Source organism: Monodelphis domestica, chromosome 5 (assembly GCF_027887165.1).
Source record: "Monodelphis domestica isolate mMonDom1 chromosome 5, mMonDom1.pri, whole genome shotgun sequence".
NCBI classification, from domain to species: Eukaryota; Metazoa; Chordata; class Mammalia; order Didelphimorphia; family Didelphidae; genus Monodelphis; species Monodelphis domestica.
This window is the reverse complement of record NC_077231.1, coordinates 87,581,424-87,596,640: the sequence shown is the minus strand read 5'-3', so window position 1 is coordinate 87,596,640 and position 15,217 is coordinate 87,581,424. Positions and strand designations below refer to the sequence as shown.

Sequence of the window (15,217 nt, the reverse complement as noted above, 5' to 3'; positions counted from 1 at the left end):
GATGAGGGTTAAATGCCTTGTACAGGGTTACACAGTCAGGAGACATCTGAGGCCAGATTAGAACTGAGGGTGGCTGAGTGCTAGAAAGCTGTTTGTCAGTTGCTACAGGACCTTCTGCTGCTCTTGGGTTTAGCATTTGTGTGGTGCACACCACATCAGCTACTTTGTCTGCAGGAAGGAATGAGGGAGGGGTCCAGGGATCTGTCATGATTAACTCATAGTGTGCAAGGTAGCAAATGCATGGTACTCACTTCACAGCCTATGATTGTATGCATTCTGTTATTAATATTTACTCTGACTCCAGGGAAAATCCAATTACAAAATTATATCTCAGATTTGGATATCCCAGGAACAATAGGACTATTCCGTTTTCACCAACAAGCAGTGGAGCCACACAGACCATATAGGCAGGCTACCCTCCTATATAGTGATCTGAGGGAGACAAGACTGATTTAAGAGACATAACTTGGAAATCCAAGCTCCAAAGTAGCCCAAAATAGGCACCCAGAGAGGAAAAAGCCAGGGGAGAGATTTCACCCAGGAGACAACATGGTAAAATGGAAGGAGCTCAAGAAATAGAAGGTACTGTATACCTGGGTTCAATTCCTAACTTGGATACTTACTCCTGCTGTGACTTTGGGCAAACCTCATCTGTAAAATGGGGTCTTTGAACTAAATAATCTTGATATTCCCCTCCAGACTTATATATTTTCTAACCCTCTGATGTTCTGCAATGTATTATCTCCTGAAGGGCATTACAGAGTTAATATATATTTTAATTATATTATATAGTAATATAATATACATATAAATTATATATATATATAATATAGAGCTAATAATGATGTTTCAATAACACTGTATGACAACTACTGTGCTTTTAAAGACTACTATTACTTGATTATTTCATCTTATTTTTTCAGAAATTAACCCTAGGAAGTATGTGCTATCCCCATATTATAGATGAGGAAACTGAGGCAGGCAGCAATTAAGGACCATTGATTTGATCAGGGTCATGCAGCTCTAATTAGAGTTTGAGGCTGAATGGAATACATTGCCTATTATAAGTAAATTTGTTTGTGCTCAAACTGATGCCAATAAACAGGTGGTATTCTGGTTGAAAACTCAAGTTATTATCCCAGGGGAAAATATAGAAAAGATATTCAATATTGATGTAATGGAAAAGAAATGGATACTCAAGGAATAGCAGGTAGATCCAACACACCAGTTGGAGAAGTAATCATCTATTCCGATGATCAAAAAAACCCTTAGTGATGGATGAGCTACGATGTTTAATTCAAATATTAAGAGTCTTACTACAAAGCCTATACAGAGCATATACTGAAGAAGGCTTCTGAGAAAAACAAACTGTTTGTAATCTTCTTCCAGTGAACTCCGGTCCCTTTGATTAAAACTTTTAACAACCTTCTTCTTCTATCTATTTCATTCTAACATTTTGAAAAATAAAGAGACCAGACCACAAATTTTTCCTCCTACTATCTTCATTCAACTGTATCAACCATGTAATTAATATGAGATGAAGGAAAAGCAGTACAAATAATGGTGAAATGGAAAGCCCTTAAAAGAGGAAGGATGACCTGGGAGGAAAGAATTTCTGTCAAACAGAGAAGGCAAAAAGGAGGCTTCTACTGACCTGAAGTATTGTTGGCAGTCATTGTGGACACCGAGGAGTCATCTGATGGGGCGATGGTACCATCAGGCAAAGATGTGTCAAATTTTTTTCTTCCAGAAGCTAGTCTTCTGTTTAACTCTGTGGGAAAAGTAAGTCAGTCAGAAAGTCAATCAAATAACACTTATTAACATTTATTGACTTGAGTACCATCATGAGGAAGGCAAAGTACAAAAATTGTTTAGAAAGATTCAAAATTCAAAATATACTGCCTGTGTCTTCTCTCTCTCTCTCCTTTACTTCCTTATATTGGCCCCACAGGTCCCTCTTTCTCAAAGTCCATCGAATCACTTAAATCAGTTGCCCAAAATAATGACAGTCAATTTGAGCCAATAGGAAGGGAGGAGTGGAGAAGGAGAAAAGATAAGACAAAAAAAGTAAGGAGGGGAAGAAGTTATTTTGAGTGCCAAATAACTCCCTTCCAGACAGTCTGAAAGGGAACTGGAGTGACCATGACAGAATATCTTAAAACCCCTGAAGTCAGGTCCACCAATACAGATTATGAAAGGAGAGAGTCAGGAGTGATTCCCATGGACTAACAAGATCCCCAGCAGGAGTTGATGCTTCCTTGTGAATCCACTGGAGGTGGTGGGAACAAGACCTGTCTGCAATGTGCTCTTACTCCCTCCTGGGCTCCAAAGACCACTTCCTCAAATCCTCTTCCTTTGAATGACTCCCCTTGGCAGACTATTAAATTTAATCTACTGACAAATGTTCACTCTCCACAAATAGCCTCCTAGACAAGCAGAGGGCAAACTCTCCCTTCTCCTACATCTTCCAAAGGATAAAAAAGGCCATCTACTTTCAATCAAGAAAAATAGATACTTAGGAGAGAAAGCTCCAAAGAGAGAAACTGAGGAAGAAAGAACAAAAATGTTCCCAGAAAAGGAAATTCAAATGCAAATCACCAAGAACCAAGAATAGCTCTGTAAATATCCATGAGATGGAGAACTCTCAGAAAGAGGAAACAGAAACTGGGTCCCATGTACATTTGTCCAGCAGAGTCAGCAGAGATTGACTCTTACAAACCTGAAGTACTAGCACTGGTAATGGGCACCAGGGACTCACTGGCTGGAGATATGGTATCTTCCTGTAAGGTTAGATCTGCCAGTGGCAGTGTTGAGACCTAGGCTGTTGCTCATACTTTTAAAAAAGAGATTTCAGTCAATCCCTTATTCAGCACATACTTATAGGCAGAGCCCATTCAAATAAGGATGTTCTAAAGAAGTCCATACAAAAAATCTGCGTATCTTTGATCAATCTATCCCTTTTCTTAACTGCCCCAAGGCACTTACCACAGCCCAATTTTAACTCCTATGTAAAGGCTTTGACCAAAGTGAGGAAAGGAAGGATCATTTGGGGCCCAAGGAAGACAAGATGACATTGAAGAAGAGTAGGAGAAACTAAAGTGACCATTAGAATCCAAAATTCTCCAGGGGAGGCTCTATCAGAGAATGGAATGTCTTCATGTTAAATATATGTAGTTTCTTCCTACCTTAAAGCAGAAAGTAATCAACCTCCCCAACTCAAACATGACCCTGATCTTCCAGAGAAGAAAAAGAGTTCATGAAGGACCATGAACTGAACCAAAGACTTTACCTGCTTTTTTCTTTTTCCTATGCATATGGGTACACATTGCACCCATCATTCAGGGGAGAAAATGAAAAAGGTAAGGGTTGATGGGGACCTTAGTCCAAGGTAGCCCAACTGAGCTGAGTAAATCTTTTTATAGGGGCCTTCATTGTGATGTCAGAATCAACTGAATGTGATGTCTTTGAAATGGGAACATTGCTCATAGAGACTGAGTCAGATGAAAATAGTAAATGTTCAGCTAATGCCTTTCCCTGAAGAAGAGATCTTTTTGTGGAAGCAGTTGAATGGACTAGTTTCAGAATATCTGGTAGTGTTAGGTTCCCACCCTGAAGTTGTGGCTTCACTAGGGGTGCCCATGGGGGGAAAGAGAAAAGAGATCCCTTTTGGGCTGATGTCTGAGGAAGGATCAGAGTCTAACATACCATTAGACTCAACTGATGTGGAATGATGTGGGAGAAAGTTAGTGTCCATAGACTCTCTTGAAGAAGCTTCAGTAGTTCTGGGGATGGGGTGGTCCTTAAAGAAAAGAAATGATTGTTTGGGGGTGCCTCTGGACATTGTATCCCTGTAGCACAATTCATAGTGGGAATTGGTAGACTGAGCAGAGAGCATTGTGAAATGTGAAATGGGGGTAATTTTGAGTGCATTAATTTGAAAAGATTTGGTAGAAATAAAATAAATTCTGTCAAGATTAGAAGGAAAGCAGAAAATTGGGAAGACATTTTTATACACTCAAATGTCAAACATATAGAGATCTTTGCTGTGTTTGTAAGAAAAACAGCCATCCCCAAATTGATAAATGGCCCAAAGTTATAAATAGACAAGTTTTAGGTGGAGAAATCAAAGCCATATATAGTTATATGAAAAAAGTGCTCCAAGTCACTAGTGATTAGAGAAATGCCAACTTCTGAGATATTCTTTCATACACAGCAGATTGGCTAAACTGACCAAAGGGCAATTATTGGAGGGGATGTGGGAAAAAAGAACAAATACATTGTTGGTGGAACTGTAAACCAGCCAATCCATCCATTGTGAAGAGTTATTCAGACCTACACATATAGTCATAAAATTGTATAGACTCAAGAATCCCATAACTGTGTCTGTTTTCCAAGATGATCAGAGGAAAGGGAAAAGAACTCATATGTTCTAAAAAATTTAAAGTAACTCACTTTGTGGGTTCAAAGAATTGGCAACTGAAGGGATGCCCATTAATTGGGAATTGGCTATATCAATTGTGGTACATGATTGTGGTTGAACAGTACTATGCTGTAAGTAGTGATAAACCGGGAAATTTTTAAGGAACTGGGAAAGAACTACACAGGCTAATGAATAGTGAAATGAGTAGAACCAAGAGAACACTATACACAATGACAGAATTAATACTAGAAGAATAAATTGTGAATGTTACCTCCAGCATGTAAACTGAAAGGTAAAAACATTAAAGATTTAAATTGTATAAACATACTGGTCTCCCATATAATACTTTCTTTGATGCAGATAGGGTGGGGAGGAGGAAGGATACTTGTGTTCAGAATTTATTATTTATATGTGAAGAAAAGTAAGTTAAACATAGCAGAGATTTGTAACTTCATTTATGTACAATCTTGTTCATTGTGTATAGATATGTTTGTTTTATTGAGTTTTTTAAACTATTGAATAAAATTTAAAAAAGAAAAGCAATGGGCAAAATATTGCTTCCCCTAATTCTTCCAAACGAAGTGTCCGAATTCACAATCCCAAAGAATAGAAATTGGAAAAGGTTTTAAATAGAGAAATTGAGGAAGATAGAATTAAATTTTATGAGGAATAAAAGTCTCTAGGGCCCAAGAATTATCCATGAAATCGAGATCTTCCAAAAAGAAAGAAAGAGAAACCAAACATTCATGAAGATTTAGCCAGTACAGGGGGGACAGGAGAGACTTTTCCTAACTTGAAACACTGACAGTAGTGGTGGGCACTAGGGCTGGCTGGCTGTTAACTTGGTATGTTCCTGTAAGGTTGAGCCTGTAATGGGGGTGCCCGCACCCAACTTCTCATTGATGCTCGCAAAAAAGGGAATTGCTCAATCTATCCATCAGTGTATATTTTCTGACTATTTGTTGTATGCCAGGCAGGGAGTCCCCTCAGATATGAAGCATCATAAAAAGACCTATGATCTCCCATAGATTCATGCATAGTCTCTGTGTCTTTGGTTATTTTGAAGTAAAGGAAAAAGTGCACAGGACCTCCAACCCATGTGATAAATTGCAAACATTTCAGCAGATAGCTGACCATAGGGTGTTTCCGGACTGTTGCAACATTTCAGAGAAATAACTAGCCATAAAGTGCTCTAGGATTTAAACAATCATCCAGACTAAGTAATATTGTGAGGTATATATGTAGGGTCCCAACTCTGGGAGGACAGAACTGCTTTGCTGAGCTGTACCCTAGCATGCTAGTGATAGTGTGCTAGTAATAAAGGCTTTTCCTTGCTTGAATTGCATTGTCTTTGTGTGTTCCTTGGGTGGTCTGCAACTTGGACCCTAACATTTGGGGGATCATCCCTTTGACCCCCTGAGGACCACCGTGACAAGGGAAGCTCTTTTTCCAGGCCCTGTGACAATGTTCAAGAGGTGAGACTGGGGAAGTGTGAATGGTTGTATGAATGTGTATAGGGAGATTTGGACTCTGGTTGGATTTATAAGGCTTAGTGGACAAGAGATCCTGTACCCCCGGATTGTAGGGGTTGTCCTATGCCAAGCCCCCAGGGAAAAAATCTTAATCCTCTTGTTTCTGAGTGTGTACCACCAAGTATATGAATTTCCTGTTTTTCCTCGAGGAACCAGATAGGGAACGGTTGGTAGTGATTGCGGTGAGATGGATGGGGAGAATTGTCCGGTGTCTTGAAATCTCATCCTGAACATAAGGGGGTTTGAGTCCCTCTGCCCTGACATTGTGTCGGGGGCACCAGGGTTCAAGTCTCTGGTGGTCCAGGGTGCAAGTCCCTGAGACTGGGGTTTGAGTCCCCAACAAAGTAAATCCCTTAGTGGACGATCTAGGGCACAGATTAAGTGAATGGGCACTGTGCAATGCAGGCACAGGACAAGTAAAAGGAGGGAGTTGAAAGAGAATTCTTCATTGTCTGTTTGTCTCTTTTTCTGTCTTGTTCTCTTTGTTACTGAGCCACAGAAAAATCCTCTTTTTGGCACTCTGCTTAAGGCTTCTCTGTCTTGTTCTCTTCCTCTTTTTTTTTTTGCCCTTGATTCTTTCCTCCATCCCAGTCATGGGCCAGGGACAGTCAGTCCCCCTGGACTTGGTTCTGAGCCATTATCTGGACTTCAAAGCCCTTGCCCATAAATTGGGAATGAAGGTAAGGTGGGGAATGTAGTGGCTGTTCCTCCACTTCCCACACCTGCATCTCAATGGGCTAGGTTATGGGGGAGGGGCTGTGCTAGCTCTGGCAGCAAGCTCCTAAGCAGGAGAGAGAATCTGAATAGGAGGGGATTTAAAAGTTCCTTCCTTGAGAAAATCAGCCAGACTCAGGAAACAGCTCACTTCCAGCTCAACTGGCCAGATACTCCAAGAGCATTTTGTTAAGAAATCTCAGTCAAAAAGAGTCAGTTTTTTTTATAAGATCAGTTCAGAGAGAGAGAGGAAACAAGAAAGTCAGATCAGCCAATCAGATGGCTTAGCTCATCACAGCTTCCCCAAGTTTGCTGAAACTATTTTAATGAATTTTTCTCCCTGCAAATATTTTTTTCTTAAGAATGGATCCTAAAAACGCCTATTTTTTCCTCTCAAAGCATGCTTGTCACACCTTTGTATGTTACTGTTTTTCTTTGTCTTTTTCACTGTCTCTTCTCTATGTGAAAAGAAGGGTGGAGTTGCATGCTTGAACTTTCCACTGTCAAAATTCCTTAGCAGAGGACAAAAGCAAATACCTGTTCAATTATATTTCCCTCTTTCTTCCCTTGGATGGTCCCCCAAAGGTGCGAAAGAGAGAAATTCTGAGCAGAAAAGGGAGATTTTTTACTCCACAGTTAGCAATTTGCATTTAAAATCAATTCTCAACTTGGGAGGATTGCTAATGATTTTGATATGGTGCAAATATAGTGTATTGTGGTGTTTGTCAGTACATGTGAAATGTTAGCCAGATTTTTTATTGAGCACAAAAAACTCATGGTTAGAGGGTTGTTTTGTTAGATATTGCAATGCATAATGGTTTCGGTGAATTTTTGAGGATTGTCGAAATGTGATTGCCTGACACAGAGAAGAAATGTTTTATTCTATGAGGACAGAAATCGTATGGCTACTTTATAGATGTAAAAGTCATCCAGAAGAAACTGTTATGTTGTTGAGAAGAACTTATTCTAGGATTTAAAATTGGGGATCTTTCAGATCAGTTTTATTTTAATGCATGTGCTGTAAGAACTAGAAATCATGTAACACAAGAAGTTTTCAAAGTGGGTAATCTGTGCTTAGGATGTAATAATACTAATACTGAGCTAAACAGTATTTTATTTGACTATGGTTATATGAATTATTTTAAAATGCATAGAAAGGAATTTGTGATCTAGAGATGAACATGTATTCAGCTATAAATTATGTGTTCATTTGTACTATATTTGTTCCACCTAAAAAGGTTAAGGGCTTATGATATGCAAACTGTTTGTCCTTAACAAGAGAAATTTAAGCAGCCCTGAAATTGAGAGGGCTTGTCATGAGGATTAATTACAGTCTAGTGACTTTCCTCTACTTACAATAATGGTATAGAAGAGAAGCCAGAAGAAATAATGAAGTAGTCTCCCAATAAGAGAAGACAATTAAATTGAAGTAGAAAAAGTAGATCTATCCCTTCCTACATTCTTCTCAGGAAACAAACCCATTCCCCTTCCCCCCACCCCCAGGAGGTCAAGCAGGTTAGGCAGGCCAGGGAATGGACTATAATTAGCCAAAGGATAAGAATTAGGAGGGTCGGGAAACAAAAGGAATTTCAGGAATATCAAAGAGGTCAGGCTGGAATGCCAGGTAACATGCAGCTAACTAGAGGAGAAGTGATTAAGTACATGTGAAAGTAACCAACCCCTGAGGACAAACCTAAGGATTGTCCACTCCTCACTGACCTCTAAGCATAACTACATCTGTGATAAGGTTTGCTTGCCTGCCAAATAAGAACCTGTATGTGAAAGGAAATAACTTTATGTCTTATAACCTATCTATATAAGTTCATAATTGGATTTTGGGGGTGTCTGGATTCATTTTATGAAGTGCTCCACTTCAATAAGAGTAATGAATAGAGATACTAACTGATACTATGAATTCTGGTATGAAATAGATATAATTGGAATAATATTGATGGAATTTAATTAGGAATGCAGCAATATTTTGAGTTAAAAGAAAACTAAATTGAAGGTTCTATTCTACTTTGGACAGGTTTGAGAGAAGTACAGGAAAATGCTTCGCACTTCAATTTGGTTACACTGAAACATCGCTAAAGGACATAATCAGAGTTATTTGGAAGTTGTGGGGTTCAAACTGAAAGCTATTGAGAGTGAATATGGCCTCCCGGCCTGCGAGAGGCTGTAAAGGTGAGAGAGAGAGGATAGAGATAGAGTAGAAGTTTTGATCCCGTGAAGGGCGTGAACAAGCCGACTTTAGAGATGTGAATAATTGAGTCAGTAGACAATTATTATTTTTTTTAATTTTAATATTATTTTATTTGTTCGTTTTCATACATTATTCACTGGAAACAAAGATCGTTTTCTTTTCCTCCCCTTCCCCCCCCCCCCCCCCCGCCTTTCCCTCTCCCATAGCCAACGCATGATTCCACTGGTTATCACATGTGTTCTTGACTCGAACCCATTTCCCTGTTGTTGGAGTTTGCATTATAGTGTTCATTTAGAGTCTCTCCTCAGTCTTATCTCCTCCAACCCTGTGGTCAAGCAGTTGCTTTTCAGCGGTGTTTTTACTCCCACAGTTTATCCTCTGCTTGTGGGTAGTATTTTTTTTTTTAGATCCCTGCAGATTGTTCAGGGAAATTACATTGATACTTATGGAGAAGTCCATCACCTTCGATTGTACCACAATGTATCAGTCTCTGTGTATAATGTTTTCCTGGTTCTGCTCCTTTCGCTCTGCATCACTTCCTGGAGGTTGTTCCAGTTCACATGGAATTCCTCCACTTTATTATTCCTTTTAGCACAATAGTATTCCATCACCAACATATACCACAATTTGTTCAGCCATTCCCCAATTGAGGGGCATCCCCTCATTTTCCAATTTTTGGCCACCACAAAGAGCGCAGCTATGAATATTTTTGTACAAGTCTTTTTGTCCATTATCTCTTTGGGGTACAAGCCCAGCAGTGCTATGGCTGGATCAAAGGGCAGACAGTCTTTTATCGCCCTTTGGGCATAGTTCCAAATTGCCCTCCAGAATGGTTGGATCAATTCACAACTCCACCAGCAATGAATTAATGTCCCCACTTTGCCACATCCCCTCCACATTCATTACTTTGCATAGCTGTCATGTTAGCCAATCTGCTAGGTGTGAGATGATACCTCAGAGTTGTTTTGATTTGCATCTCTCTGATTATAAGAGATGTAGAGCACTTTTTCATGTGCTTATTAATAGTTTTGATTTCTTTGGCTGAGAATTGCCTGTTCATGTCCCTTGCCCATTTGTCAATTGGAGAATGGCTTGATTTTTTGTACAATTGATTTAGTTCTTTATAAATTTTAGTAATTAAACCCTTGTCAGAGGTTTTTATGAAGATTGTTTCCCAATTTGTTGCTACCCTTCTGATTTTGGTTACATTGGTTTTGTTTGTACAAAAACTTTTTAATTTGATGTAATCCAGATTATTTATTTTACATTTTGTAATTCTTTCTAATTCTTGCTTGGTTTTGAAGTATTTCCCTTCCCAAAGGTCTGACATGTATACTATTCTGTGTTCGCCTAATTTTCTTATAGTTTCCTTCTTTATGTTCAAGTCATTCATCCATTTTGAATTTATCTTGGTGTAGGGTGTGAGGTGTTGATCTAAGCCTAATCTTTCCCACACTGTCCTCCAATTTTCCCAACAGTTTTTATGAAATAGTGGATTTTTGTCCCAAAAGCTGGGATCTTTGGGTTTGTCATATACTGTCTTGCTGAGGTTGCTTGCCCCCAGTCTATTCCACTGATCCTCCTTTCTATCTCTTAGCCAGTACCAAATTGTTTTGATGACCGCTGCTTTATAATATAGTCTGAGATCTGGGACTGCAAGACCCCCTTCCTTAGGTATTTTTTTTCATTAATTCCCTGGGTATCCTTGATCTTTTGTTCTTCCAAATGAACTTTGTTATGTTTTTTTCTAAATCAGTAAAAAAAATTTTTGGGAGTTCCATGGGTATGGCACTAAATAGATAGATGAGTTTGGGTAGGATGGTCATTTTTATTATATTGGCTCGTCCTACCCATGAGCAGTTAATGTTCTTCCAATTGTTCAAGTCTAGTTTTAGTTGTGTGGAAAGTGTTTTGTAGTTGTGTTCATATAGATCCTGTGTTTGTCTCGGGAGATAGATTCCTAAGTATTTTATTTTGTCTTGGGTAATTTTGAATGGGATTTCTCTTTCTAGTTCTTGCTGCTGAGCTGTGTTGGAATTATATAGAAATGCTGATGACTTATGTGGGTTTATTTTGTATCCTGCAACTTTGCTAAAGTTGTTGATTATTTCAATTAGCTTTTTGGTTGAATCTCTAGGATTCTTTAAGTAGACCATCATGTCATCTGTAAAGAGTGATAATTTGGTCTCCTCTTTGCCTATTTTGATGCCTTCAATTTCTTTTTCTTCTCTAATTGCTACTGCTAGTGTTTCTAATACAATGTCAAATAATAGAGGTGATAATGGGCATCCTTGTTTCACTCCTGATCTTAATGGGAATGGATTTAGTTTATCCCCATTGCAGATGATATTAGCTGATGGTTTTAGATATATACTGTTTATTATTTTTAGGAATGACCCTTCTATTCCTATGCTTTCTAGTGTTTTTAGTAGGAATGGGTGTTGTATTTTATCAAAGGCTTTTTCTGCATCTATTGAGATAATCATGTGATTCTTGTTGGTTTGCTTGTTGATGTGGTCAATTATGTGGATAGTTTTCCTAATGTTGAACCAGCCCTGCATCCCTGGTATGAATCCTACTTGATCATGGTGGATGACCCTTCTAATCACTTGCTGGAGTCTTTTTGCTAGTATCCTATTTAAGATTTTTGCATCTATATTCATTAGGGAGATTGGCCTATAGTTTTCTTTCTCTGTTTTTGGCCTGCCTGGCTTTGGAATTAGTACCATGCTTGTGTCATAAAAGGAGTTTGGTAGGACTCCCTCTTTGCTTATTATGTCGAATAGTTTGTATAATATTGGGGTTAACTGTTCTCTGAATGTTTGATAGAATTCACTGGTGAATCCATCAGGCCCCGGGGATTTTTTCTTAGGCAGTTCTTTGATGGCTTGATGGATTTCAATTTCTGATATGGGATTATTTAAGAAAACTATTTCTTCTTCTGTTAGTCTAGGCAATTTATATTTTTGTAAATATTCATCCATATCACCTAGATTGGTAAATTTATTGCCATATAGTTGGGCAAAGTAGTTTTTAATGATTGCCTTAATTTCCTCTTCATTTGAGGTGAGATCCCCCTTTTCATCCTTGATGCTATTAATTTGCCTTTCTTCTTTCCTTTTTTTAATTAAATTAACCAGTACTTTGTCTATTTTGTCTGTTTTTTCAAAGTACCAGCTTCTAGTCTTGTTTATTAGCTCAATAGTTCTGTCACTTTCTATTTTATTAATTTCTCCCTTAATTTTTAGGATCTCTAGTATGGTTTTCTTCTGGGGGTTTTTAATTTGTTCATTCTCAAGTTTTTTGATTTGCATTTCCAATTCCTTGGTCTCTGTCCTCCCTAATTTGTTAATATATGCACTCAGGGATATGAATTTTCCTCTAAGTACTGCCTTGGCTGCATCCCATAAGGTTTGAAAGGATGTTTCGCCGTTGTCATTTTCTTCAACGAAATTGTTAATTGTTTCTATGATTTCTTCTCTAACTATCCGATTTTGGAGTATCATGTTATTTAATTTCCAATTAATTTTTGATTTGGGTCTCCATGTACCCTTGCCGATCAATATTTTAATTGCCTTGTGATCTGAAAAGGCTGCAGTTAATATTTCTGCTTTTCTGCATTTAAGTGCCATGTTTCTATGACCTAGTGTATGATCTATTTTTGTGAATGTGCCATGTGGTGCTGAAAAGAAGGTGTATTCTTTTTTGTCCCTATTTATTTTTCTCCATATGTCTATTAATTCTAATTTTTCTAAGATTTCATTCACCTCTTTTACCTCTTTCTTATTTATTTTTTGATTTGATTTATCTAAATTTGAGAGTGGTTGGTTCAAGTCTCCCACTAATATGGTTTTACTGTCTAATTCCTCCTTCAATTCTCCTAGTTTCTCTATTAAAAATTTGGATGCTATACTATTTGGTGCATACATGTTGATTAGTGATATTTCCTCATTGTCTATACTTCCTTTTAGCAGAATATATTTACCTTCCCTGTCCCTTTTGATCAGGTCTATTTGTACTTTGGCTTTGTCAGATATCATGATTGCAACTCCTGCCTTCTTTCTATCGGTTGAGGCCCAAAAGGTCTTACTCCAACCTTTAATTCTAACCTTGTGAGTGTCAACCCGTCTCATATGTGTTTCTTGAAGACAACATATGGTAGGGTTTTGTGTTCTAATCCAATCTGCTATTTGTCTGCGTTTTATGGGTGAGTTCATCCCATTCACGTTCAAAGTTATGATTGTTATTTGTGGATTCGCTGGCATTTTGATGTCTTCCCCTAGTTCTGACCTTTCTTCTTTAGCTTTCTCCTTTTGAACCAGTGATTTACTTTAGGTCAGTCCCCCTAGTCCCCTCCCTTGAGATGCTTCCCTTTCTAGCCCCTCCCTTTTTATGCTCCCTTCCCCTCCCCCCTCTCCTTCCCTCCCTTTTTGTACTCCCTCCCCCCTCCCCCTCCTTAATTTTCCTTTCTTTCTTGCCCTAATGGATAAGATAGAATTCAGGATCCCACTGGATCTAGATGTTCTTCCCTCTCAGATTTGATTTCACTGAGAGTGAGGTTTAAGTACTTCCACTTCACGCTCTCTTCCTCTCCTTCTCATATGAGAGTTCTTCCCCTCCCCTTCCCATGTGTATCTTTATATGGGAAAGTTTATTCTATTGATTCCCCCCCTATTTCTTGAAGTTAATCTTAGTATTATCACGGTTCCCCCCTCCCTTTTCCTTTTTTTGCCCCAACTTTCCCTAAATCTTCTTGATTCCCCAATCTTTCCCTATGCATGTTTCTTCTAACTACTCTTATGATGATACAATTTATGAGAGTTACACAAAACATTTTCCCCACATATTAATATATATAATTAGATGTAAATGTAGTCCTTATAGAAGAGAGTTTGACTTAAAGAGAAAGATAAGATTTATCTCCTTTTCCCTTTCTTTCATATTTACCTTTTCATGTTTCTCTTGCTTTCTGTGCTTGGATATCGAACTTTCCACAGAGCTCTGGTCTTTTCTTAGCAAATGCTTGGAAATCTTCTATTTTGTTGAATGCCCATACTTTCCCCTGGAAGTATATAGTCAGTTTTGCTGGGTAGTTGATTCTTGGTTGGAGACCCAGCTCTCTTGCCTTTCTAAATATCGTGTTCCATGCTTTGCGGTCTCTTAGTGTGTTAGCCGCTAAGTCATGTGTGATCCTTATGGGAGCCCCCTTATATCTGAAGCTCTTCTTCTTGGCTTCTTGTAGGATTTTCTCCTTTACTTGGAAGCTCTTGAATTTGGCAATTACATTCCTAGGCGTTGTCTTTTTGGGATTTAGTATAGAAGGTGTTCTATGAATCCTTTCTATTTCTATTTTGCCCCCTTGCTCCAGAACGTGGGGGCAATTTTCTTTTATAATCTCCTCTAGAATAAAATCCAATTTGTTGTTTACCTCTGGTTTTTCTGGGAGACCGATGATACGGAGATTTTCTCGTCTTCCTCTGTTCTCCAGGTCCGTGACCTTCTCAGTGAGATATTTTATGTTTTCTTCCAATTCATTAATTGTTTGGGTTTGCTTTATTGATTCTTGCTGTTTTATCATCTCACTTTCTTCTAGGTGCTTGATTCTGGTCATTAGGGACTGGATTTGCTTTTCAGCCTTGTCTGCCCTTGTATTGGATGCTTCGAGTTCTTTTTCCAATTGAGCAGTCTTATCTGTCAGACAGCTGATCTCTTTCTCCCATTTTTCTTTCCAGAAGGTTTCCATCTTTCGGATAAGTTCCAGTTTGAGATCTTCCAGAGCTTGTTGATAGTTTCCATTTTGGGAGGCGTGTTCTGAATTTTTTTGGATTTCCTCCTCATTCTCCCCTTTTCCTTGGGTACTTCCACCATAAAAGTTTTCAATAGTCACTTTTTTCCCTTTCTTCCTGGAGGCTTGATTTTGGGCCATGTGAGCCATCCCTTTGGTGGTTTTATATCCCTTTCCTTTTTGGTCTGGGGTCTGGGTTATAAGAGTGGTTTTTCTGTGAATTTAGGTTGCTTCAGACTAGTTCTTCCCAGCCTCCGAGCCCAGGTATTCAGCTCCGCCCAGATAATCAGCGCGCCTTGTTCAGTGCAGCCCGCCCGAAGTCCGCTGGCTTCTCCAGTGAAAGCGCCCTGAGACGTTTTTTCCTGGCAGTCCCCAGATCCCAAGGACCCTGGAGTGCCCCCCCAGACAGAGACGCTCCCCACTCACTCGCTGTCCTGGTGAGCGCTCAGGTAGCTCACTCTGGTTTAGTGGGGGAGGTGGGGTGATTCCCCTTACATGCAATCAGACATCACTCTCCAGAATGGTCAACTGAAAATTAACAATTGCTGTCATGTTCTCATGTT

General features: G+C 38.9%; 2 protein-coding genes across 6 annotated transcripts in view; one reads left to right on the top strand and one right to left on the bottom strand.

The window, feature by feature from the left end:
* Window positions 1-3,329, bottom strand: part of LOC103103158 (mucin-16-like) — a 51,370-nt gene extending 48,041 nt beyond the window's left edge. For 2 of the 4 annotated variants that reach the window (XM_056798741.1, XM_056798743.1), the window contains exon 1: window positions 1,655-3,320. In XM_056798741.1, the coding sequence (XP_056654719.1) occupies window positions 1,655-1,676 (22 nt within the window). In that variant the 5' untranslated portion in view covers window positions 1,677-3,320. Of the gene's footprint in view, window positions 1-1,654 lie in introns of all 4 variants that reach the window. The other 2 variants (XM_056798745.1, XM_056798744.1) reach the window with 2 other exon arrangements.
* The window catches only part of LOC103099991 (transient receptor potential cation channel subfamily M member 2-like), an 84,021-nt gene that overhangs the window by 11,001 nt on the left and 57,803 nt on the right, over window positions 1-15,217 (top strand). The window lies entirely within an intron of this gene.